Here is a 26,331-nt window from a genome sequence, read left to right as displayed (position 1 = left end):
GAGCAATACACCTGCCATGACATAGTTGCGTCCCCTAGCAGTACCAGAGTATAGGCTACACTCATTTGGGTGCAAAAGCTCACATGAACATTTTATGGCCTCAGAAAAGCTGTACAGAAATGGCAAAATTCGATAAAACTTCCTCAAGATTATGTTCTGAGAACCTTGTTGGCTGAGTACAAGTAGTGGTGGATTGGAGGATCTACTAGCTTTACTTTTTAATGTTGTTCTACCCGTGTGATGTCGTACCTGCACAGCTTGCGTATGAGGTCGTCGGGTCTCTTGGTGATCTTCTTGGGGAAGTCCATCTTCTCGATTCCTTTCAAGATGAAAGTGTACGTCATCATCTGGTCGCTCCCTGAGAACGGAGGACTGTGGAGTGGAGAAGAAAAAAAGAGGCAGAGATTGAATTTCTATATGATTTATCAAAGGTCTGCTGGAGTGAAGCTTCTCAGCAGCACTCTGTTCAAGTTAGCGAACAATAATTACTGCAAATCAGGAAGGAGATGGACGTGATACACCAGAGGAAGGATGATTATCAGGTGCTGACTGGAAGCACAGATGACTGACCTGCCGGTAAGGAGCTCAAACACCAGGATGCCCAGAGACCAGAAGTCCACGCTGAAGTTGTGGCCTTTGTTGAGGATGATCTCCGGGGCCACGTACTCCGGCGTCCCGCAGAAGGTCCAGGTCTTCTGGCCGCATCTGATCTTCTTGGCAAAACCAAAGTCAACCTGGGAAGGCAGAGTTGATCAGTTAAAGAGGAGTTATTATGCTTATTTTCAGGTTCATACTTGTATTTTGGATTTCTACTAGAACATGTTTACATGCTTTAAGATGTGTCAGGCAGTTCAGCAGCAGTGTTTCTGAGGGGGAGAGCAACTCCCTTTGGTGTGGACTTTGGGCTTTGTAACTTTGCAGACCTTTTACATGCACAAAGAAATTATATAACGCACTAAAGGAAAGGGAAAAAGCACAAAAGCATAGGTCCTCTTTAACTCTAAAAAGTCCATTGGGGAACGTTTAGGTCTTTCCCATAAAAAATACCTTAATACATTTTAAAATGACCACTAATTTTAAGGAGCCTTGGCAGCCTGTATTTTTATTGAGTAACACTGAGGTGCTTATTGGCTTTCTTTAGATCTCATGAAACCTCCTGATGAGTACATAGTTTTATCTCCATCATTTCAGTACAATAACTACAACAGTCACAGTCACACTGTAAAGTAAAAGAGAACGATGGGAGCGTGTCTATATCATAGAAATAGAATAGTGTAGAACAGACATTCCCATTCAAATCAACGTAACAGGATGGTCAGCGGGCTGACTTCTGCGTAACTAAGCCGATTTGCAGCAAGTCGCGGACTCACTGAGGTGAAGTTTTACAGTAACGAAAAATGTCCCATTTGACCGAGAGACTGTTATACCGAAAACAAACGCCCATTGTTCGAAGGCATGACCCGCCCTACTCTGGCTCTGATTGACTTTCCCTGGTATTTTTACCTTAACCCTAACCAGTCTCACTCCTCATAACTAAACCTAACCAACCCAACCAACGAAGGCAATGAGTACTAGCCAATCAGAGGCAGAGTAGAGAAATCATGCCTTCGCCCTAGTACGGAAAATCGGAAAGGTCCAATGACGTTACTCTGCATAATAATTGGCCATGTGCTTCTGTTTGTTGCAGGGAGAGTGTGTATTTTTGTGACGTTGGGGTTTTGGAATAATGGGCCGTTGGAACAATGGGCAGTCCCCCATTCGCCAATGAGGTAATGTCTTGCCCCAACTCTGTTTGTTCTTTTTTCTGTCTGTTATCTGATGTAGCGCGATATATACTTATATACAGTATATACTTATACATACGTTTTACACAGATTTTAACATGAGCCAAGGATGATGCTGAGGAAACATAGGGCCTAATTGGTGATGGACAAAATGTTCATGAGGGAACATAGGTGCTGAGGGAACATTGGCCCGACCCAGTTGGGAATCGCTCACCAGTTTGATGTATCCCTCAGTATCCAGCATGAGATTCTCAGGCTTCAGGTCTCTGTAGAGGACACCCTTGCGATGGAGGTAATCGAAAGCCTCTGTGACGCAACCAACGCAGAATTTGGCAGTATGCTCATCAAAACTCCCCCTGAAGACGAGAAAGCCAAATTTAAACTTTCTGCTGACAAGCGGGGTCAGACCTGACGCTGCTCAGGAGGCTGAGAAGCAGGAGAAGTGGTCTCATTACAGGAATGCACCTGAACACAGTTCCAGGCAGCTCTTATTCAGTGATTTATGACTACTGGACCTGAGAGTCCAGGAGGAGTCCCTCATTAGATGGTAAACTCACAGTACTACCATCACTTTATGCAGCAAGGCAGCAATAAAATGACAATGCTGTGGAAAGGACTGTATTTTAGAGATAGCATGCTAAATGTGATTTTGTTTTTCAATAATATAACATCGTCAGTCAGTGGTTGGTCTGTCCTACCTGTCTCTGAGCAGACTCCAAATCTCTCCACCCAGACAGGCCTCCAGCAGCATGTACACATACTTGTTATCCTTGAACGTGCGATACAGTCTGGAGCAAGAGAAGCACAGACAAGTTAAGATTCAAAGTAAAAGGTTTGACCTTCATGTAACGCTGTTTTCAGACCAAGAGTGAAGCGAATTTTCGGCTCACTTTACTCGCGCGAGTTGGACCGCCGAAATCATTTGTGTTCATTCACGCCGGAGAGAAGAAGAAGCTTGTCTCCATAGATACCAACAACTTTTCTTTCCACCATCAACCATGGAAGAAATAACCACTGTTGCTGCTTTGTACATGTTGTGGATGTCCCAGATATGTCGGAAAACCAAACGCCGTTGTGTCTGAGTTCATAACATCATCCGGCGGCGAGCTGTATTCTCATACACTGACTGTATCTAGCAAAGCCACACGTCGTTACTGCGGTATAAACCCAAAATAAACAGATTGTGCTGTGATTTAATTGCAATAAACGGATCAAAAGGATGCCGAAATAACTACATAATGATGCAGATTTGTAAAAAGTCTGAATTCATTCTTTGTCAGGTCTGTCTGCAAGACGACAAGCAAACAACTTTTAAATTGCTTGTTTTCTGAATGGAGTTTGGATCGATCAGTGCCAGGCTATGCAGCTTCTCCATTAACACTCAACATAACGTCATCTAGGCATAAATACGGCAGTGACCTTGTTGTAAACGGATCAAAATGATGCCGAATTAACTACATAATGATGCTGATTTCTAAAAAGTCTAAATTCCTGATTTGTCAGGTATGTCCGCCAGACGACAATCAAAAAACGTTTAAATTGCGTGTTTTCTGAATGGAGTTTGACCACAGACACATACAAGATTTATTTCCTCCGTTTCTGATTCGACAACGTCAGGACGTCAGTGACGACAGAAGGAGAATCTCAATGCTGAAAGGCTTTCGCGACACAGCGTCACGCAAATTTCCCGGCACGAATTTGCATCTATTCGCCTCTTTGCATTGACTTTGTATGTAATCGCGCCGCGTGAAAAGTCTCTTGGTATGGATACACCATAACACTGAGTTTATCCACAAAGAATCACACAAAAGCACCACTTTAAACTTTCTGTTTATCAGAGATGTGCTCATAAGTTTCTTGGAAATAAGTCATTCAGCATGAAAAGGCATAAAAAACAACTAATCGACTAAAGAAATCTTCGTCATCTAAAACCAAAACGACTGATTAGTCGACTAATCGACTAAGAGGGGGCAGCCCTAATAACTGTAATGGTAATGTCTTGTCTCACATAATACTATTTTCCTGGTTGTAAAATATTTAGGGTGCAGGATTTTTTCCTCTATTTTTCTTTTCATTATAACTGTAAAAACTAGTAGAGAACAGTCACATTCACTTGTCTAAATAGTTCACATTAGCTTCATTTGGTAAAAAAAATCATTACTCAGGCTTGATTTCCTGCTATTAAACAGTAAACTGATATAAAAAAGCAGCAGGGAGAGAACTAATGATGCAGACCAGATCATAAACAGTAAGCAGGATGCTTAAATGAATCAACGCAGCCCCAGCGGTTATTATTGCAATGTACTATAATATATTTACAGACATTACTGCTCAAATTATTGCTTCATTAGTGGACTAATGTGATTTTAATTGACCCTTGTGGTAATGTTTTCAGAGTAAATCGCTAATAGCAGCGGAGGAGCATCATGTACAGATTCAGTACCAGCAGAGCGGATGTCAACGGCTCCACGTAGCCTTAAATCTTAGATCGCCTTACATCAGTCTTGAAAACAGATTAGAAATATGAAGAGATAATAGTGAAAACATATGAGGTCAAATAAATACGTGGAGTGTATGAAGAGGAGGTCAACAGGAGGAGCGTTTCAGGAGGTGAAGAATGGCTTTAATATCTGCATCTGTTCCGCTGCGTTCGGTGAAATTGGATCATCGTAATCTCACAAAAAGGCAAAGAAAAGCTACCGCTGCAATATTTCATCGCAAATAACTACATTTTCGTAGCGGACATCTTAATATCCCCCCCGCCATTCTACCCCACTGAGAGGATGTAATCTGCTCGAGGCCTCGACTGTGATCTCATCAAAAACTAATAAGCGGCGCAGTGTTTTCCCAGACTAATGGAGCAGAGCTTCATCATGTGGGATAAAAAGAAAATGGAAACGTGTTCGGAGAGGCTGAGCGGGAGGACTGACTTGACGACGAACGGCGAGCGAGCCTCGGCGAGGATCTTCCTCTCCGAGTGGATGTGCTCCTCCTGTCTGTTGTCCACGACGTGCTTCTTCTTGATGACCTTTAGAGCAAAGGTCACATCTTCGCCCTGCACCTTCACCTGCAGATGGAAATAACAGCGTGTCGCAAATTAATCGCACATTTTTTATGTGTTCAAAATGTACCTAAAAGGGAGATTTGTCAAGTATTTAATACTCTTATTAACATGGGAGTGGACAAATATGCTGCTTTATGCAAATGTGTGTATATATTTATTATTGAAAATTAATTAACAACACAAAACAATGACAGATATTGTCCAGAAACCCTCACAGGTACTGCATTTAGAATAAAACAATATGCTCACATCATAACATGGCAAACTGCAGCCCAACAGGCAACAACAGCTGTCAGTGTGTCAGTGTGCTGACTTGACTATGACTTGCCCCAAACTGCATGTGATTATCATAAAGTGGGCATGTCTGTAAAGGGGAGACTCGTGGGTACCCATAGAACCCATTTACATTCACACATCTGGAGGTCAGAGGTCAAGGGACCCCTTTGAAAATGGCCATGACAATTTTTCCTCGCCAACATTTAGTATAAGTTTGCAGCGTTATTTAACCTCCTTGACGACAAGCTAGCATGACATGGTTGGTACCGATGGATTCTTTAGGTTTTCTAGTTTCATATGATACCAGTATCTTCCTTCTAACCTCTTAAAAATCCAAAGGGCTGCCAATCTTTTAGAGGTTGTAGACCTAGAGCTAGAGTGAAAAACCTAAACAAATCTCCCTTTAAGATACATTTTGATCTGATAAAAATTTGTTTTTTTTTACAGATCCAAGTGAGCTTAAAGGCTAAATTAACAAAAAAGTAAGTATTCAATTACCAGATACAATTTTTTATTCATTATCCTTTAAATGTTATTCATAGACTAAATGAATAATCAATAATGATTCGTATCTTCAGGTCTCACCAGTTCAACTCGTCCAAAGCCGCCGACCCCGAGAGTAGCGACAACCTCCAGGTGGTCGAAGGGCTTGGACGGAGGAAACGCCGACACCATGTCCTTCATCTGGATGACGTCCGGAGACAGCGGCTGGCTCTGGTGGCGGATCACCGACTTCCTGGATGGAGACAGAGGAGGGGCCTCATTTTAACCAACTGCCGGGTATGTTACTGTACGTTTATATTTTCACTGTCAGTAAAAATGTTTATGGTTCAAAGATTAGTTTTGTTAAATCCCATTTAGTTGTCACAGCTTTTCATTCACTATGCTGTGCTGAACACCTACTTGGCGTGTCTCTTCTTGTCGTCTCGATCGAGCGTTGCCACGTAGCCTTGGAGGTACTTCTGCAGCTCGTTGAAGGTGCCCACTGTCTGATCAAATGTCCTAGAAAAACAACAACCGCACGTCAACAGTGCAACCGCTGAAATGTTGGCTGAAGAATTTAGATCAGACTGATTGGACCAGAATGTTTTTTTCTCACTTGCCTCTCAGGGCTTCAGTAACCATCTGTCACAGAGGGAACAATACTACGTTTCAAATGTCAGAATACTCACTCTCTGTCGATGACGAGGCACTCCACCCCGTCCTCATCGGCGATGATATTAGCTGACCTGACATCATCACTGAAAGACACACAAACACACATTTCTGACGCTGTTATGATGATGATTTTTGTATTAGGAGAGCATTTTGTGTTTAACGTGCATCCAGAAAGAACATTTTCTATCCAAAAAGATTCAAAATCTACATTAAAATAGAATTCAACAGTAATGATTGAGAGGTGAGGAAGCCGATTGCAGCAGATTACAGTACATGTAATGCTTCTTCATCTTATTATTTTCCTTGTAAGTGTTTTTTGTGGAGGGTGTCCTGTGTTGTTCAGGTTGTAAATTCGTTGTAGTATAAATAAACATGACTTAACATGGCTTGGCTTTTAAAACAGTGTTTCCACCAGAAAATGAAAAAGCAGGAGCAGATTAAAAATGACAATCCGCTGTGTTTGTTTTCACCTTATAAGTGCTTTCTCTCCGAAGTAGTCTCCCTTCTGCAGCGTGTTGATGATCTGCGGCTGCTTGTGGGCCTCGGTGGTCTGCGTCACCTTCACCTGCACAACACAGTCAGCTGGATCTTTAACATTTAACGCCTTCATTTAACTCCTTCACGCTCTCCGCTGCCGTCTCCGGTTCTCCGCTGGAGCTTTTACAGGTGCTTTCAATTTTCTCCAAATATTTTGACACGCATTGTAAAAAAGTAAAGAAATTAGAATAATTGACATATTCAATTATAGTAATGGGAACACGATGGCTGTGAGTGACTAAGTGGCGTTGATGATGCTGTATTTTCTCGACATGCTGTCAAAATAGACACATTCGTTGTGAAAGGGTTTAAATCAGCTGCCCTCTGGTTGCTCTGCTGGTTGTTCTGCTGGTTGCTCTGCTGGTTGTTCTGCTGGTTGTTCTGCTGGTTGCTCTGCTGGTTGCTCTGCTGGTTGTTCTGCTGGTTGTTCTGCTGGTTGTTCTGCGGCCCATCCAGCAGCCTGGATGTTAAGAAACTTCTCCTTAATTTGTGAGGCTTTAAAAACCAGTGGTCCACCCCGGTCGAGGTCAAACATCCCACTCATGGCACCGTCCTGCCGAAGAAATGCCGCAATGACATCACAGCCGCAACGACCGGGGTGTGTTTTAGCTAAGTATCCCGTTTGACCTCACTGACCTTCACTTCCCCTGTTTTTCCTGGTGGCAGGCAAGTTTATTCCCTCCCTGGTCAGGAGGTACAAGGGTGTGGGGGTAGTAGAGCCATTTCCTGTATTAGCCTCTCCCAAACAACATGTGTTCCTCTCTGGTTTGGTTAGCTTAGCGCTGAGGAGCTGCTGTCTCACGTCGGCTCATAATGGCATTTTGAAAGTCCCCTGTGGACGTCTCTCTGGCCCCCTCTCCATCTCCCCTCGCTGCCCGGTGTCAGGTTGCTGACTTATCAGACAGACGGGCGGGTGAGTCATAGTCCCTCACCTCCCAGACTAGCATACAGTTTGAACAACATTTTGTTTCGTTGGACAAAACTGGCCTGTTATTGAAGGAAAATACATTTTTGTGTGTATTTTCTTGTCTTTTGGCCTTTATTTCTATTGGTTATATAATGTATAACCTTAAAGCATCATTTCAGAGATGAGTCAGTTATACAACAATATCCATTAGGATCTTATATACGTTTCTAAAAAAACACTTGAGTCAATAAATCAATTTTAGTTTAAATTTATTTTAACGCCACTAATTTCTTTAACGCATTAATGCAATTGATTTTTGGAGGTTGTAGCAGCTCAGTTTTAAAGCTAGACTGAAGATATCATATCATATGAAACTACAAATCTAAGGAATCCATTGGTACCAACCATGTCATACTAGTTTGTCGTGAAGGAGGTTAAATAACGCTCGAAAAATTTGGCGAGGAAAAACTGTCATGGCCATTTTCAAAGAGGTCCCTTGACCTCTGACCTACAAATATGTGAATGTAAATGGGTTCTATGGTTACCCACAAGTCTCCCCTTTACAGACATGCCCACTTTATGATAATCACATCCCTTTAAGGTGCATTTTGAACAAATAAAAACATGCAATTAATTTGCGATTTATCGTCATTAAATATTTGAATCGATTGACAGCCCTAGTACGAACACGATTTAGTGTGGTCTAGACCTGCTGTAGGAGTCATGTGCAATTAGTCTGCTGTTATCCAAACCTACATTTGTCACTAATGGATTGTATATTTCATTACTCTGAAGCACTTTGAAAATCCTATATAAATTACACTTCATAATTATGTTGACTTTATCCTGTTTGACTCTGCAATTCAAATTAAAATATAATTCTAAATGTATTCTAACGATATCATCATTCATTTAAATTGGTTGTTGATGCTATTGTATAACACTACAATATCAATATGAGCATCTCAAACTGCAAAACGACTTAAATGATGCACTAACTGAAGGTTAATTAGTCTCTGTATATAATAAGGTCAACAGGAAGTGTAACCAGGCGCATCTTATCTCTTCTGGATGCGCATCAGGCCCTTTTTGGAAGAGCGTGCTGACATATTGGCAGATGAACGGGGCAGGACGTGTAGCCTTATATGGTATAATTGGGGCGTTAATTATGCTAATTCACAATTCTCATTTACGCTCATTTATGCCCAGGTGGCATTCATCATGTTTACGCAGGTCATTTACATGGTTATCTGAGGTTAAGAGCGTTTGCTGAATCTGACGTAGCACACATGACGAAAAAAGTACGAGAAAGCTAAGACAAGAATATGAAAATGTTCAAAGTTGCCTATATGATTGAATTTCAGATTTACTTGCAGGATGACATGCCTGCTATATTAATTATCATATGCAGTTTTGTTAACACTCATGGAAACCAACGTGAAGGGACAGAGGAAGAATGACAGCAGGAGCAGAAAGGGTTCCGGTGTCCTGTGAGATTTGGGGATTTAGTGTTTCTGTCGCCATTCAACACTCATGCTGACTGATGAGAAAAGCCTTTGCAGCAAAGACCAGAGCAGCTTCCTTATCAGTGCAATAGAGCCGTCATCCAGTATTGTCTAACCAAGGCCACGGAGGATTTATTTTATTGTTGTAAAGGACAGGATTAAGGCTTGTGTCTCCGGTCCTAATGAGTGTCATTGTTTCAGGGTCTGAAAACGTCTCTGACATCTCTGCAGTGCAGCTCACGTGTTACTGGTTATCATAACCAAGGAGAGTAAGGGCAAAAACTATGAAAAGAAATAGCTGAATTTTCCTGTAAGTATCGGATATGTTGTTGAATCTCCACATAGGAAAGTTCTCGTGACTACACTTATTTTTATTCACTTACTTGTATTATTGTTTTTTAGCCACACGAGCGGTCTAGCTCTATAGAAATGTCAGTCTGTCCATCTGTCCACCACTTTGAGACTGAAATATCTCAGACATTGTTGGATGTATTACCATGAAGTTTTGTACAGACATTCATGGTTCTCACCGGATGAATCCCAGTGACTTTGGTGATCCCCTGATTTTTCATCTAGCGCCACCATGAGGTTCACATTAGTGGTATATAGCAAATATAGCATGCTAACATGCTAAGCTAAGATGGAAACATATAAATCATTATACCTGCTTAAAATCAACATGTTAGCATGTCAACGTTACCATTTAACTCAAAGCACCATTGTACCTAAGTACAGCTTCACAGAGCCATGCACGGCTGTATGGTAGCATCTACAGACATTCTTAGTCCTGTTAAAGGTAGCTGGTAATCTTATGAAAGAATATGTTTTGTTATATTTGTTGAAATGCGCTTTACATCCCGACAGCATCGATAAATAAAATGCTCTGACCAAAAAAAAAGGAAAAAAATCAGGTATCTGTGGCTGCTGCAGGACTGTAATAAACCCGTCCAATCATTTCATTTGGTCCTAATGAAATGATTGGTCGGGCTACCTGCGTGCACTCTGCCTGTGTACTCATTGCGCATCACCAAAGTCTTCCACAAGCTGCTAGCTTGACAGCTGTGTGTACTAACAATAGCCATGTTCGTTATTTACAACACTGGGCTGGGTTTTCGGCTGGATCATTTTTAAAATGTAACGAACTCTTGCTAGTTTCTCAACATTACCAACCCTAGCTTTAAATTATATTTTTTTTCTGTGCAAAGGTAGTAGTATATTGCAGCTATTAATGAGATGATTTAAGAGCTGCTAACCTGAAAAGAGGCTTTAAGGGAGGCTCTGAATGTCGTCATCGGACCTTCCTGGTTGCGATTTTCTTTTCCTACCATGGCGAAGACGTGACCCTCCCTACAATGCTTCTGGTCGACTTACCCTGATATTCTTACCCTAAACTAATCCCACTCCTCGTGCCTAAACCTAACCAACCCAACCAACAAGGCATTCAAGGCAATGAGGGGAAGGTCTGATGATGTCCATCCATCCATCTTCAACCGCTTATCCGGGATCGGGTCGTGGGGGCAACAGCTCCAGCAGGGGACCCCAAACTTCCCTTTCCCGGGCCACATTAACCAGCTCTGACTGGGGGATCCCGAGGCGTTCCCAGGCCAGAGTAGAGATATAATCTCTCCACCTAGTCCTGGGTCTTCCCCGTGGTCTCCTCCCAGCTGGTCGTGCCTGGAACACCTCCCAAGGGAGGCGCCCAGGAGGCATCCGTGCTAGATGCCCGAACCACCTCAACTGGCTCCTTTCGACGCAAAGGAGCAAGGACTCTACTCCGAGTTCCTCACGGATGACTGAGCTTCTTACCCTATCTCTAAGGGAGACGCCAGCCACCCTCCTGAGGAAACCCATTTCGGCCGCTTGATGATGTCATTCTGCATAATAATTAGCCATGTGCTTCTGTTTGTTGCACAAAGAGTATGTATTTTCGGAGCAGATGGTCTGTAGGATTTTTGTTTTTTCTTAGGTTTAGGGTTAAAGTTAAAATTAGTAAGCAGTAAGAGCTGCAGTTTGAGGGTCCTGATGTAAGTGATAAGCTCAATGATGCACTTGTGTGTCTGTTACAGTGTTTAAAAATACGTTACCTTGCCCTGTGCGATGATGTAGAAGGTGCTGCCCTCCTCTCCCTCCCGGATGACGTGCTCTCCCTTGTCATAGTATTCCTAATGGGAGAGAGGGAGGTGAGGACAACAGTCAGAGTTGAAGCATTACATTGATTCAACCATTGAACCGGCTGGTCTGATTCCTGGTAGCCGGCCAGCCTGCGGGATGAGGGCGTTGGAGTTCAGCCATCAATGATGCTCCGTCATTCGGAGCTTCTCAGCCTGCTGATCAGGATCAGGATCTTTGAGGGCTCATGGGATTAATGAAACATGAAGTACGGGTCGATACTTGTGTTGATTATGATGCTTTTAATGTCTGTCACGAGGGCCTTTCATGATCATGGTCGTAGGATGAATTTGTGTTGGTGTGAATATTAATTTAACTGTGCTTTAAAACCGGGTTGTGAGAGACTATTACTTCCGACATCAATTAATATGATAATACACAAACCTGACGAGCTGTAAAGAGGCAAAGAACAAGCCAATGCGCAAATTGCAATATATAATTAAATTTTAAATATCAGCCAGTTGTTTACTTTAATAAGAAGGTTTTAATTTTCCAGTTTTTGTTATCAGAAATATATATTTTTTCTGTGCAGTTGTCTTCCTTCTGCTTGCATTGTCAGTCTGGATAAACACCAAACAGCAAATGGGCTTCACAAGAACAGATGGGTTCAGATTACAGGGGTTTTAAAATCCAGACAATTTTTGATATCAGGTTGCCTCGTGCATATAAAGAAGGAGAAATGTCACTGGTTATCTGCTCTCAAATAGTCAGATATAGAGAGAACGGCGCTTCACCCCGCGCTACATGATATTTACCAGCCGTGACGGCATGTGGCTGGTATTGTTTTCACCTTGTGAGTCATCATGGCAGAATGTGTTCCTGGAGGCACTTACTCTAGCGGGAACTACCACAGAGGTGATTTAGAGTTCTTTGCCAGGTGTTTATATGTCTGTCTGTCTGTCTGTCTGTGGCAACCTCCAGGTGTTAAGTGCCTTAAACTTGCATTCTTTCTAACAGCCAGCAGGGGGCGACTCCTCTGGTTGCTAAAAGAAGTCTGATTGTATAGAAGTCTATGAGAAAATGAGCCTACTTCTCACTTGATTTATTACCTCAGTAAACATTGTAAACATGAGTTTATTGTCTCAGTTGCTAGTTTTAAGTCTTCTTCAATACAGCATGATGTTCATTTAGTAAATTATGGTCCCATTTAGAGTCAGATAGACCATAAAGCAGGGGATGCTTTAGGGCGGGGCTACCTTGTGATTGACAGGTCGCTACCATGGCGTTGTCCGGTTTGGGAGTTGTCCGCGTTTTCATCTTAGAGCTTTAAGTTGTGTTTTCAGTTCATGAAAGTTAACTGTAACATTTTGGTCGCCTAAAAAAAAGTCTTATTCAGCGTTCGGTTGTACTTAGCTCCACCCTCTCGTGTCACTTCTGGTTGCAAAAACCAAGATGGCGACAGTCAAAATGCTGAACCCGAGGCTTCAAAACCGTAGTCCACAAACCAATGGGTGACGTCACCGTGATTACCATAGATATAGATATACATACATGCCGTATTGGGGAGGTCAAGACTGATCTGTAAACACATACAAGTGAACGGGGGAGCTGCCGTTTTTCTGGATAAAAAGCACTATAGCGTTTACATTTCTCAATCGATTTCAATGAGTCATTTACATATTCAAGTGTTTATAATCTCTAAAAACTTTTGGTGAAAAACGGTTCAGTGACGTTACGTTACTGCTTCCGGTTCATGGATCACCGGCCGGTCTGTCTGTTGATATGGTATTAAAAACTCTCAATACACATTTTCACATCAAGTTACATCTTCACAAACGTTTGCTTCCAGAGGTCATCAGATAAGAGCTAGCTAGTGCTTGTTATTGTTAGCTAATCCTCGACTAAAGCTAACGTTATCTTACAGATCTTCATGTCTGACATAATATTGTATTTAAAACGTGAAATGTACGATATGCGTCTAATATCGCAAACAATAAAGCTGATGTCATGTCTTGGGTTTTGGAACAGTAACGTTAACTCTCAGCAAAATGAATTATTTTCCACCACGTAAGTAATTCAGTTCATTTAAGCTTAGCTAATGTTGATAAACACTCTTTGGAGCGTCTAGCAGTGATTATAGCCTAGTATCCAGATTTTAAGTGACTGGAGATAAAACTTTCTTTTTCTACTCCTCGTAGATCATAAATCCTTGAATATAAAACCACTCATTGAAATTGACAGCTCCTCCGTGTACTTGTATGTGTTTACAGGCCAGTCCTGACCTCCCCAATATGGAGGTGACGCTGACGTATCGCAGCAACGGGCAGAAGCAGCCAATGCGATATCTACGTATGTACATCTATAGTGACTGTGTCCACTTCTTATAGGTGTGTAGTTGAGATCACAATGAAGGCCATCGCAAGATTTCCAGCAGAGATACATATCACCTAGTACTATCTCTCAACAAGATTCAACTCTTTCTTTTGATTACAGAAACACACACATGCGAATCTCCAATGCCAGCCAATAGGACTTGAGAATTTGTGGCCAAAGTATAAAATGAGGTATCCTGATATATCATATCTTGCCAGCTCCTGAAATGATTAACAAACCACAGTTGCAAAGTCGTATTATAGTCCCTTATATTATATACCTCATATGTCACCTATCAGGAGTGCATTATCGTCCTTATAACACAGCCACTTATCACAGGCAAAAAGAAAATGTGTGTCCAAATCATCATCCATTTTTATTGTAGTTGCTTTCACCAGTAAGAGTTAAATGGAAACATAGCCTGAAGTACCCATATTGTTGCTATGGTTACTTGCAGATTAAATGTACCCTTCACAGTGATTCACAATGGTGTTTTAGCCTTGAAGAGTCTTGATTTGATCACAACTGACACCTAGTTCCTGTGGCCATGGCAGTGTAAGCTGCACAGACTCAGTTTGGTTAGAATAAGGCCGGTCATGATTTGCTCACTCCGACACACTCCAGTTGGTGCAGATCACACTTGACTGAGAAAGTTTGTCTCAATGTTTAGTTCAGTCTTACGAGCATCATAAAACTGAATGACGCTTTGAGATATTCTCAAATTAAACACGGAGGTGCAGCGTGTCCTCTCAGTCTCCACTTCACTCTGTCAGTCATATACCAAACCTAACAAGCCGTCCAGACCACAGCCTGCTGAGTCAGCCAGCTGCCAGATCGCCTTCCATTTCAAAGCTTTTAGGTGAAGTGCAAAGAATGAGAAGGTGACCAGGATGAAATGTTCTCTGGGATCGATGCCAAATTCCCCGCAGCTGAGACAACTGTCCGCGGCCCGTAATCCATTTGACTATAGTGGACTTTGGCGAAAAGTGAACAAACAAATCAGAGCAACCACGCGAAAACATTCCCTGGTGTTTACTGTCAAAACTTCTTGACACAAGTGGCCTTTTCTCTTGAGCGTCCGAGCTTGTTTACGTCACGTTTACGCTTCAAGAGAGCCTAGTTTAACACCTGTCCGTGACAGCGGAGACAACATGCCACGGTTTTGTTTATAAAGACTGTCTGGATGATCCAGCAACTGTGCAGAGGAGTGACACCATTTGAATTGGTTTGTTTTACCAGACTTGAATCCTGAACTTGAGCCAAACATTTACTATTTCAGGGAAAAGGACATTTTCACTAAAAAGCCTAAAAAGCAATTCTCTTCATTTAAACTACTTCAAGTGCCGTGACCCCAAACGATCTTTACCATCAACTTGCTCTGCTTTGGTTCGCTCATGTCGGTGTTAGAGAAAGCCACTAATGCTCTGCTGTGTGTGTGTGTGTGTGTGTGTGTGTGTGTGTGTGTGTGTGTGTGTGTGTGTGTGTGTGTGTGTGTGTGTGTCTGTGTGTGTGTGTGTGTGTGTGTGTGTGTGTGTGTGTGTGTGTGTGTGTGTGCGTTGGGTTTGGCTGCAGTCGTCCTAGTTTTGGCGGCTGTCGATCGACCAGTCAGAGCACACATCCAACAGCACGTCCCTCTCTGCTTCCAGGGACAGAGACACTAACGCCAGAGGAAAGGACTGAGAACCTATTTTTAAGACCACCGCAGCTCTTCAGCCGCCCCCAGGTGGGCTGGTTGTCCTGTACGGGTCCTTGAAAGCATCTTGCTGCTTTCAAGGAGCTGTTGAAATATCAGTCATGACATGAGCACACATGAATGATTTAAAAAGAGGACAGTGAGAGTTTTTACTTTCAGTCATCCCTAATTCACAGAGAAAATATTTATAGAAAAAGAGCAAAGAAACCTTTAAAAAAGTTTTAAAATATTCAATTAGCGCCTTCTCTGTTGGTAATCATGAGGACAGATTTCTGTGGGCGGAGCTAGGTGGAGGCAGAATAATTATGTGAACACGTTAGCGAACATTTGCTGGCACGTTTTGTTGGTTTATGGCTGAATGAAATACAAGTTTTTCTGAATATGTACAGTCACTCACTCTCAGGGAAGTGTTAGTGTTAAGACGGACTTATGAAAGAGAGTCCTTCACTATCGGGGAAGTGATTCAGAGATGGAGAGAAAATGTTGCTAGTAGTTTAGCTTAGTAATGACTAATAGTTTAGCTAACACTCTGATGTAATCATGACGTTGGCGCTAGAAGGGTGTACCATAGACTGTATAGAAGAAGTGGGCGTAGTCACCGTGACGTCACTCATTGGTTTGTGGGCTCAGCATTTTGAATGTGGCCATCTTGATTTTTTGGCCTTCACCATCTTGGATCAGTTTTAGGATAGGCTATATTTCTGTAAGTTAAACTAAAGCATTTTGACAGTGTGCAACTTGTGTTATAGTGGAAAGTGGATAAATCAGAAAGCTATGCAATATTGTGTTTGCAAGTGCCTTAGCTACCTGCAGTAAGTAGCGAACACATAGCTAAAAGTAGCTTGCTAACAGCTAACTTCATCATCTTCATCATCATCCCTCACCATTTTAGTTATCAACTGCACCCCTCATAGTCATACCGTGTTAAAACAATCCTTTGACATGCTGAAATCTGATGTTTTCAGCCAGCTACAGGACAGGCATTTTGTTAGTGTTTCAGCCCGTGTTTGCATATTGTGGCGCTGATTGTTTTCCCCTCCATTGGCCGTGGTTTTCAGAGTAGGCTGTGCCGCGTTGCGCTCTGTCTCTATACACGAAATACCTGAAGTAACCAAGTCGCCCATTACTGCGGTGGCATCTCTCTACAATACGCACACGTTAGAATGCAAACTGTCCTAAGAAATGTACAATTTTCTACTTTTACCTTTACTTTCTATGTGACGTTACTTTTGACATCAATGTCTAGGAGTTTGGGAAGAACCTCAATAAGTTAACACTTGCTTAGTTGCTCTAACTAATGATCACAAAGCTAACATCATTAATTGGTCGCCATCACAAACAGAACACGTACAAAGTGTCTGCTAACCGTGCTAACTGGTGACTCTCAGCCGAATGCATCGTGGTTGCTCGTAGTGACGGCAGCTGTGTCCTCGTAAAAGCCTTCAATTTGACTTTAATCCATTTTAAATGGAGACATACCCGTCTGTGTTTATTATCTACGCCGATCATTTACATAAGTTACTACAAGCAACCACGGACGCATTCGGCTGAAAGTCACCAGTTAACACTGTAACAGTCACTACGACTTGCCACTGCAGTAATGGTAGGAACACACAAAACGGTTGCCGGTAAGATATAGTGTCAAAACATGGTCCGCATTTATGTACACATTTTTTCAAAATTCCCAAACCAGCAAGCTAAGATTGCTTCCACATGAGAAACAAGCCATTTTATGCATCCTAAACTAGCTTAGATGAGCGTCCAAAGTTCAGATCCCCACTGCTAGGCTGTTAGTTTGTGTGATGATATGACAAGATATTTCATGCCAGGTCTCAGGATCATGAGTGAATGAACAGAGAAGTTATTTTCATTTCTAATTAATGTTTTTTCTTTCAACAGAGCTCCTTCTTTGCCATTGAAACTTTCCAGTTCGAATTCCAATCAGCAGATCAGACTGAAAACCTGACAGAGTATCCTGAAAAACAAGGTAGCCTACCCCCCTCACACACACACACACACACACACACACACACTGAATTCCATTCCCCCACTGTTTGACAAGAAGCTTCAATATTATCTGGCGGATTCTCGACGAACATCTGCACCGCTATTATGTTACAACCCCTCCCCCACCCCCACCCCACCCCAGACAGGCAACAGAATCAGCTCCATCAGAAATGACTGAATAAGGAAATTCTCCCTTCGTGGAAACTAGTGGGACGACCAACGATAGCAAGCAACGTCCTTGAAGTTCTCATTGTGAAAAGACGCTGAGAAAAGCTGTTTTTAACCGGAAGCTGTCAAGCTCCGCTCCGTTTTCTCTTTCACCATTGAAATACAATGCTTATGGAGGAGAACGGGAGGAGGGGGGGCGAGCTGCATGTTTCAACATACATAGCCTACACTTTTGCACACTTTGTATGTTCTCACACCAAAAAAGTCTGTCACTCGCACATCTTTAAGAAATCACTCGTCCCCCATTTAAATAAACACTTTCTGGGGCCTCGGTCAAATAATTATGGTAACAATATACAGCGCCCGGCGATGACAAGAATAATATCGGCTCCGTTCATCAACAAGGTAATTTGTGAGGTCTTGCCGACTGGAGGTAGAGAGAATATGCTGACACGCGGTAATGGTATATGGCCAAATGGTAATGATATTTTGACAGCAGCTATCTGCAACGCTGGGGCTCCCATGAGCTGCCAGACAGTTGTGCAATACTGAGGCAATACAATGAAAAGTCAAGTTGTCCCTCCAGCAGAAATATAGATAGTTTGACAGAATAACTTACCACCTCGAGGCAGTCCACTATTTTGCTTAGCTTGTCTTCTGGTAGATTAGCCAAGAGGGAAACACTGGCAGAAAAGACAAAACACAGGTGATGAGCATTCATTTCTGCATGTACGTTATAATATAAATGACTGTACACATGATGCCAGGGACCTTTCATGGAGAACTATATTTCCTGTGTCATGGAAATCAAGTAATGTACCAGGACAATAACATAACATGATCTAAGGTTTTCTATGATATTACTCATATTGACAATGCTTTTATATACTTTAGACCTCTAAAAGAGTGAGTGTTTTCTCAGTCCTACATCTGCTGCCTAGCTCTTTGCAGCTTTTAGCCTCTTTTTAGTCTCTTTTAGCCCCTTGTTTTTGTTCAGAGAGCAGCACTGAACAGCAGACAGATGGACTAAAGGACTTGCTAGTGAAGAAAGTTGAACATCTAGCACCTAAAGATGAATATATGCTGCTCAGGAGGTGGTGGAGTAAAACAACACCAGACTAAAACAAAGCTAAAGAGTAGAGTGAATATGGACTCATCAGCTGGACACAAACAAAACTACAATCCCATGTTGCCATGTGTCTGCTGCTAGATATGCAATGCTGCGTTCCAGACAATTCTGAACTTGAAAATTTCCAACCTCCTATTAGAGAAAGTTCGGAGTTCCTACTTGTAAACTCAGGGCGAATCCATCAATCCCAATTTCACAAAGCAGCTGTCTGATGTCACACAAAAATGGCAATGCGCACATTGTAAATGGTAAACCATCAACTAACAGGCAACGTAAAGTACATGTGCCTGTATTTGATTAAAATAATTCATACTATCATATAGTAAAACCTGTTCTGCATATAAATTGCATTACAAATTGCATTGTCAAACTTTGTCGCCAATATTATTAGGTAGCTGGTTATGTTAAACAATCTCTGAAAGTTACCCTTTCTGCAAGAAAATGTGGAGGCTGCACTGCTGAGAGTTCAATTGTGTGTACACTTGCCAAAGAAACATGAGTTTGTCACGGTCAGCTATTTCACCGTTTTTTGTTAACGTTTGGCGTTGTGCATCTGGAACGCTTGGAGGTTGGAACTTGGAAATTTCCCTGCTTTGTCTGGAATGCAGACAAAGTATCTAACTGATTGCTAACAAATTAACCATAACAATTTGATAACCAATGGTGTATTAAGGATCTGAAGTTATGAGTTTGTTTTTGAATCTTTCTGCTCCCTAGTGGGCCAAAGGATCTAAATATATCTTTAAATGTAGGTATAACTGTCTTTTTGCTATATGAGAAAAACTACTTTATCGATTGACAAAAAAAATTAGATTTGTCCAAAATTAACGAGCCACTTAAGCTGCATTCACACTACGAGCGACACAGCAACAGGCTACAAGTCATTTTCAATGGAAGCCGGTGACATGAAGCTACAAACTGACGCCCGACATTCGTAGCTACAAATCAAAGTTGAGCTGATCTCAATTTTTTTTTTCAGCGCTCCGATGACGCGGTGAAACATCAACCAGTCATATATTTTTGTTTCACTCTGTTCCGTTCAATCGTAAAAAAATCAAAGTCAAAAAATATTCAACAACATATCTACGCCAACGAACGCTTGAGCAACACTTAAACGGTGACTCGGCGACAATACAGCTGGCCACGCTTGGCCATTTTGATGATTTTGTCACTTGTAGTGTGAACACAGCATTACCGATTCACTCCTTCATTTTGTTATTGTGCCCGACAGCGACCATAAGTTCCAATTACTTGAGCTATTTTTTTGTTTTTGGGCAATTTGATCAGGAATTTGACCTTTATTATTTAACTATATCTTATCAGTCAGATAGATTGGTACAGTGATGAACTGATAAAGTGACTTGTTGACTAACTGAAACCAGTATTTCTAGTATTTGGCTACTTGCTGGTGGTCATTTTGTACCCTAACCATCAAGTAGTTTGATGTTCAGAAACCACATTTCTACCATATCCTCTACAAAATACTTGTTCCTAATTGGCTGGCAGGAGTCCATCATACATCACGTCATTCTTCGAATCCATCTTGCCCATTACTTTCCTATATAGGGAACATTTGTTGTATGTTATCGCTCATAAAAACCATAAAAATGAGGTGATGCTAGCTGTTTGGATACAGTTTGGGGCTAACCTTCGGAGGAAGTTGCGGTACTGTTCGTGTCGCGTCTCCGCCGTCCTCCTCATGATGTTCTGAAACACCTCCCGGTCCAAAGCCCACACCCTCACTTCTTTCACCGCTGTAAAAGCAACATCACATCCATCAGAAAGAGGGGACATGGTCCACGTTCTGACCTCTCAACGAAAAACTAGTTAACCTTCGCCCCTGATTAGTAAATACTAAAGGAGCCACAGCTGGTTTCAATAGCAGAGGGTCTAGGAAATCTGGTAGACTGATGAGTGACAACCAAGAAAATTACATTTTCTATTCCCCTTTCTTATCTTTCTTCCTATTTTTCTAGTTTAATTAAAGCCTTCTATCACCACAAAGAAATTACATATTGTTTTATTTTGTCAGATGGATAACAGAGGCGAGAAAAACACTGTAATCTGTCCTCTATCTTGGTGGTGAGTCACTTCAAATCTACAGAAGACAAGCTTCTGTTGGTACGAGGAGGAAGTAGCTGTGAAAGTTGGACATGAACCGGTAGCAAAGAACGAGTTGGTCTTTTATCCACTTCATCTGTTATCATGTAAAACCCACTGTTGTCGGACTGTCCCGGTCTTTCCAGTTCACCCTGAATATTGAGGTCAACTCAGTGTCCCTCCCCCCCCAAGGGCCACCAGTCAATTACTTGGTTAAATATACAAACCCAGACAAAGAGCACTCACATACTACATGGTATGCACTCTGCCAAATGCCAAGGAGGTGAAAGCCAATCAGGATGCAAAGCTGTGGATATCATGTAAAGCCTTTGTCAACACACCCAATGCAAAAGCTTGTTTGCTCGGGTCTAATGACCTGATCTGATTCTCCTGCTCTCACTATCAGGTGGTTCCTTCGATGAAGGTCAGATGAAGTGTCAGATTACATTCGGAAGTGCGTTAGGAAGGATATAAGAGAATATGATGCTAAAGGGTTCTGGACAGGAAGGGAAACAAATTTGCATTGCGTAGCTGGTAACATAAAAAAAGTAGCATCAACCACAGTTAAATCTCTGCACATGGTAGATATTGTTCCTTAACCTTGTGTGAAAAATCTAAATAATACACAACAACCACAAATATGCATTTTATTCCTCTGTGTCATAAAATTATTATAATTTCTTTATTTTTCTCTTCAGACAACCCAGTCTCACTCCCAACTCGTCAAATACCGCCGCTTGATCAGTGCTCCTCAGCGTCTGATACCGATGCACCGAGGCACCCTTTATCGTCTTTATGAGACACACCGGGCTTTCAGCTAACTCCAATTAGGGCTGGGCAATATGGAGAAAATCAAATATCCCAATATTTTTGACCAGATACCTCAATATTGATATTGCGACGATAATGTACGGTTTACTATTGATGCGTTCACAAAATATTTACAGATTTTTTAATCAATAATCATCAGTAATGTGGATATAATGACTAAGTGGGTAAATAAATAAAAACTCGAAAAAACTTGAATGTTCTCTGGGATTATAAAGTCATAAATTTGCAAGAAAAAAACTCACAAATTCTCTGAGATAAAAACTTACAAATTTTGTCCAGAGTTTAAAAATACACCTATCAGAACCTCTAAAGCTCACTAATTACTGTGTTGTATCTAGTCTTCTTTACACACAGAAATGTAAAAGCAACTATTTGTTGTTTTAAAGGAAGTTACAACAACAGTTAATCCATCCAGCCAGCTCTTCTGTGCAGCATCTCTGCTGGTTGCCTCATGGTGACAACAAGACTCCAGGAAGACCCTGTTCCTGTTTTTTGTCTCATGTTGGAGTACTTGGCCCTTTTCTTCTCTAAATGACGATTACCAGATCCTTCTTTTGTATTAGAATACTGAATTGATAAATATATTTGTTTTTCTTTTCCCAGCTCTTTCTTTCCTGCTACCTGGCACAACTTGGCGACATAATCCTTCACTACACTACACCTCTGAGTCTGAACTGTGGAGAGCCTAACTTCATGGAGCAAAGTTTTGCAATGTAAGATCACTCTGAAAAACAGCTTAGACTTTTGTTACGTGGTGTTTCATCATGTCTGCCACAAGGTCACAGATTCACTCCCAGCAGCCGTCAGTCACACACTGACTGACTGACTGCTCTTCTTCATCCTGATGCTTGACATGTAAAAAGTACAATCTGATCAGGAGAACTTGAGTTAGTCATTACAGCATAAATGTAAAAAGTCTTTACCTCGCACTGATGCGGTTCGTGTGCAGTTGTACAGAATGGCTAATTCTCCAAACGTGGTCCACACCGTTATCGACGTGAGCAGTTTGCTTTGTTGAAACACATCCAGCTTCCCATCTGTAAATATGAAACAAGGACAATCAATAGTGTTTTTAAACCCACATTTAGGACACAGGAGAGACTACAGGGCCACAACATGATGACATTTAAATTTCATTCGATTCACGTCACAAAATTCTTCTTTCATGATTTCACCTAGATGTTGCAGCAGATTACAGAGACTCAGGAGAAATAAGTACATACAAACCTGCAGGTTTCATTTCCTGCAGTTCCTATGATTTTACAATTTAAGAGCCTCTTTAAAACATTAATCCTGGTAGAGCTGCAACGATTAATCGATTAGTTGTCAACTATTAAATTAATCACCAACTATTTTGATCAGTTTGAGTAATTTTTTTAAGAAAATAAAGTCAAAATTCTTTGATTCTAGCTTCTTAAATGTGAATATTTTCTGGTTCCTTTACGTCTCTATGACCGTAAACTGAATTTCTTTGAGTTTTGAACAAAACAAGACATTTTGAGGGCGTCATCTTGGGCTTTGGGAAACGTTTTTCACCATTTTCTGACATTTTACAGACCAAACAACTAATCAATTAATCAAGAAAAATAATCGACAGATTAATCAACAATGAAAATAATCATTAGTTGCAGCCCTAAATCTTGGGACCTATCACAAATAATTATAATAATAACTCCTCTTGGGGCCATCCCTGCTAAAATGTTTACTATCGGCTTAAGAGAAAAACAAGAAAAAATACCTCCACTAAATTACTAAACCCTTGATATAAAACAAGAAAAGACGAGTTAGCTTAACACATAACATATATTTTTAGGCTCTTGGTCCGTCAGTGACTCTGAAATGAGATCCTTTCCTTCATGAATTATGACTCAAATTACAGACTTAATTAATGAGATTACAATCACTGGCTTCTGACGTCCGTGTGATTAATTCTGGGCTTCATTAGTGATTAATCATTATTCATTTTAATATCACAAAAGCTGTGCTGGGTTCAGTTTCGGTGGTGAAACCTGTCACTTTCTTTTCAGTGAAACATGGCTGTTAAGATTAAGTTTCATGATTTGTCATTACAGTAATTTTAAAACAAGTAATATGTCATTTATTTAATATGTTTTGACATATCTGATTTAAAATCTACTGGAGAATCTACATTACTGTAGCGACCCACCGACCTGCTGCCTTTTCCTGTGCAGGGTGAGAAATCTCTGTAACACCAGACAGCAGAACAACTATGAGGACAGTTTGTCTGTGAATAGCTAATTTCACCAGCTAGCACACTGGCAGATGACCAAGCATTGTTTAGAGGCCATGTGGTCATCTACAACACTTAGCTGCTTTGAGTGAGTTGAAGTTTTGGACGTACCAGTTACTGTAGATGAAAAGGTCAGCTTCCTATATCAACCACAAAACAACCAACCCAACATTAAAGGAGCAGTGTGTAGGATTTGGCGGCATCTAACAGTGAGGTTGCAGATTGCAACCAACTGAAGGAGAACTACGGTGGCTGATGTGAAAACTTAAAAACTAGGGCTGTCAATCAGTTAAAATATTTAATCCTAATTAATCGCATGATTGTCCATAGTTAATCGTGATTAATCGCAAATTAATCGCACATTTTTTACCTGTTCAAAATGTACCTTAAAGGGAGATTTGTCAAGTATTTAATACTCTTATCATCATGGGAGTGGGCAAATATTCTGCTTTATGCAAATCTATGTATATATTTATTATTAGAAATCAATTAACAACACAAAACAATGACAGATATTGTCCAGAAACCCTCACAGGTACTGCATTTAGCATAAAACAATATGCTCCAATTATAACATGGCAAACTGCAGCCCAACAGGCAACAACAGCTGTCAGTGTGTCAGTGTGCTGACTTGACTATGACTTGCCCCAAACTGCATGTGATTATCATAAAGTGGGCATGTCTGTAAAGGGGAGACTCATGGGTACCCACAGAACCCATTTACATTCACATATCTTGAGGTCAGAGGTCAAGGGACCTCTTTGAAAACGTCCATGACAGTTATTCCTCGCCAAAATTTAGTGTAAGTTTGGAGCGTTACTTCGTGACAAGCTAGTGTGACATGGTTGGTACCAATGGATTCCTTAGGTTTTCTAGTTTCATATGATGCCAGTATCGTTAAAACTGAGCCACTACAACTAAAAAATTTAATGCGTTAAAGAAATTAGTGACGTTAAAACAAATTTGCATTAACGCGTTATTATTGCATTAATTTTGACAACCCTAGTAAATCTATAAAAACAAGTTTCATGTACTTCATACACACTCTGCCTGAATGAAAACATTAGTATCCAAAATTAACTCTCTTGCTCTCCTGCTAAGAGTTGATAAACCAGAGGAATTTATACACCTGCCAAGAATACTTTTCACCGGCCAAAATAATTATAATGTGTATTTTTCAAAGAATAACATTAACCTTTCAAACTGGCACAAAGGGTTGTAAAAGTTTAGAAGCCATAAATCTGCGTAGAGCAGAGGAACCAGTCGCTGTTTCTCTTTGATTTGATTGGCTCGTGGTCAGACAGGATGTACGGTAGCCAGTGAGGGCAAAAGTTTGAGAACAAAATAGTCATAAATCCATCTGAAAAAAAAGCTGCATGCCGGTGTGGCTGGTCACTCGGTTTGTCCTGCCAGATTCTGATTTCTCTTCTGTTAATTTCAGTCTGCAGTCAGCACTATTTCACCTCAATAATTGGCCATTTAAAAGGCAGTCGCATGTAAGATAATACCCAGGTTGGGAAGAATACACACAGAGAAAGAGACAAAAAATAAATGCTCAGGTTGATTCACAATTTTCTCTATTTTTCTTTGAGGCCCTGTTTTGAGAATATTTGACGTCAACTGCAGAAATTGTTTTGTTTTTAATTATATAATTTTTTTTGTTAATAATTTCCAATAAATATCTTTAAAATCAATAAAATTTCCCAAAACTTCTCACTCATGACAGCAAAAAGACAAACTTCTTTTCCAACACAGTGCATCAAATCATGAGTTTACACTTGCAATCATTTAGCAATGATACACAAAACTGAATCTATAATTAATAAAGGCTGTTTATGTAATAATGTACTAAATATCTGGCTTGTCATTTACATCAGGTCGTAGATTTTCATCCACATCACACCCACTCTGATATTCTCCCTCAGCAGGCAGCTTGGATAAAATGATTTATGTGACGAGTCCAACCTCGGCGTGACTCCAGTGAATGTGACCCGGACATGAGATGTGGGTTTGTACATTTTCCAACAGCACGCTGAAAGAAATTCATACTTTTACTGAGGAAGAGAGTCACTGTAACACCGTTGGACAACTTCCTCCACAGATTTCTTTCACTTCCAACTTGCACACACCTACATCACATCTTCTTCTCCTTCTCTCTTTGTCCGAGGTCGAAAAGTCAAAAAATTACGTCCTACTGTCTTTTCCTAATCACTTTTCCTTTGACCTCAATGGAAAACGTCATGAGGTCAAGGAAAGATTTGAAGTAGGATTCATAAGGACTTAGGAAAAGACAGCGGTGGTGTTAAGACAAGCCGACTGCAGCTACACTAGGCTCCGTAATTATGATGCGACGGCGGCGGATGTTAGTGACGCAGGTCTGCCGTGGTGAAACTACAATGATCTGAAGACGGACTACAAAAAGGCACTGCTTCCCCCATG

The 26,331-nt window shown here is 41.1% G+C and overlaps 1 protein-coding gene across 3 annotated transcripts in view; it reads right to left on the bottom strand.

Moving 5' to 3' along the window:
• The window catches only part of prkg2 (protein kinase cGMP-dependent 2), a 40,806-nt gene that overhangs the window by 4,808 nt on the left and 9,667 nt on the right, over nt 1-26,331 (bottom strand). For 2 of the 3 annotated variants that reach the window (XM_074639451.1, XM_074639449.1), the window contains exons 3-16: nt 22,565-22,678; nt 20,359-20,464; nt 20,230-20,268; nt 18,201-18,264; nt 11,316-11,393; nt 6,753-6,847; nt 6,297-6,365; nt 6,028-6,126; nt 5,710-5,860; nt 4,715-4,851; nt 2,483-2,572; nt 1,999-2,140; nt 571-734; nt 250-372 (exon numbers count right to left, since the gene is read on the bottom strand). In XM_074639451.1, the coding sequence (XP_074495552.1) occupies nt 250-372; nt 571-734; nt 1,999-2,140; nt 2,483-2,572; nt 4,715-4,851; nt 5,710-5,860; nt 6,028-6,126; nt 6,297-6,365; nt 6,753-6,847; nt 11,316-11,393; nt 18,201-18,264; nt 20,230-20,268; nt 20,359-20,464; nt 22,565-22,678 (1,471 nt within the window). The remainder of the gene's footprint in view (nt 1-249; nt 373-570; nt 735-1,998; nt 2,141-2,482; nt 2,573-4,714; nt 4,852-5,709; nt 5,861-6,027; nt 6,127-6,296; nt 6,366-6,752; nt 6,848-11,315; nt 11,394-18,200; nt 18,265-20,229; nt 20,269-20,358; nt 20,465-22,564; nt 22,679-26,331) is intronic. The other variant, XM_074639450.1, reaches the window with a different exon arrangement.

This window comes from Sebastes fasciatus, chromosome 6, assembly GCF_043250625.1.
Source record: "Sebastes fasciatus isolate fSebFas1 chromosome 6, fSebFas1.pri, whole genome shotgun sequence".
Lineage (NCBI taxonomy): Eukaryota > Metazoa > Chordata > Actinopteri > Perciformes > Sebastidae > Sebastes > Sebastes fasciatus.
This window is presented reverse-complemented; position numbering and strand designations above follow the sequence as displayed.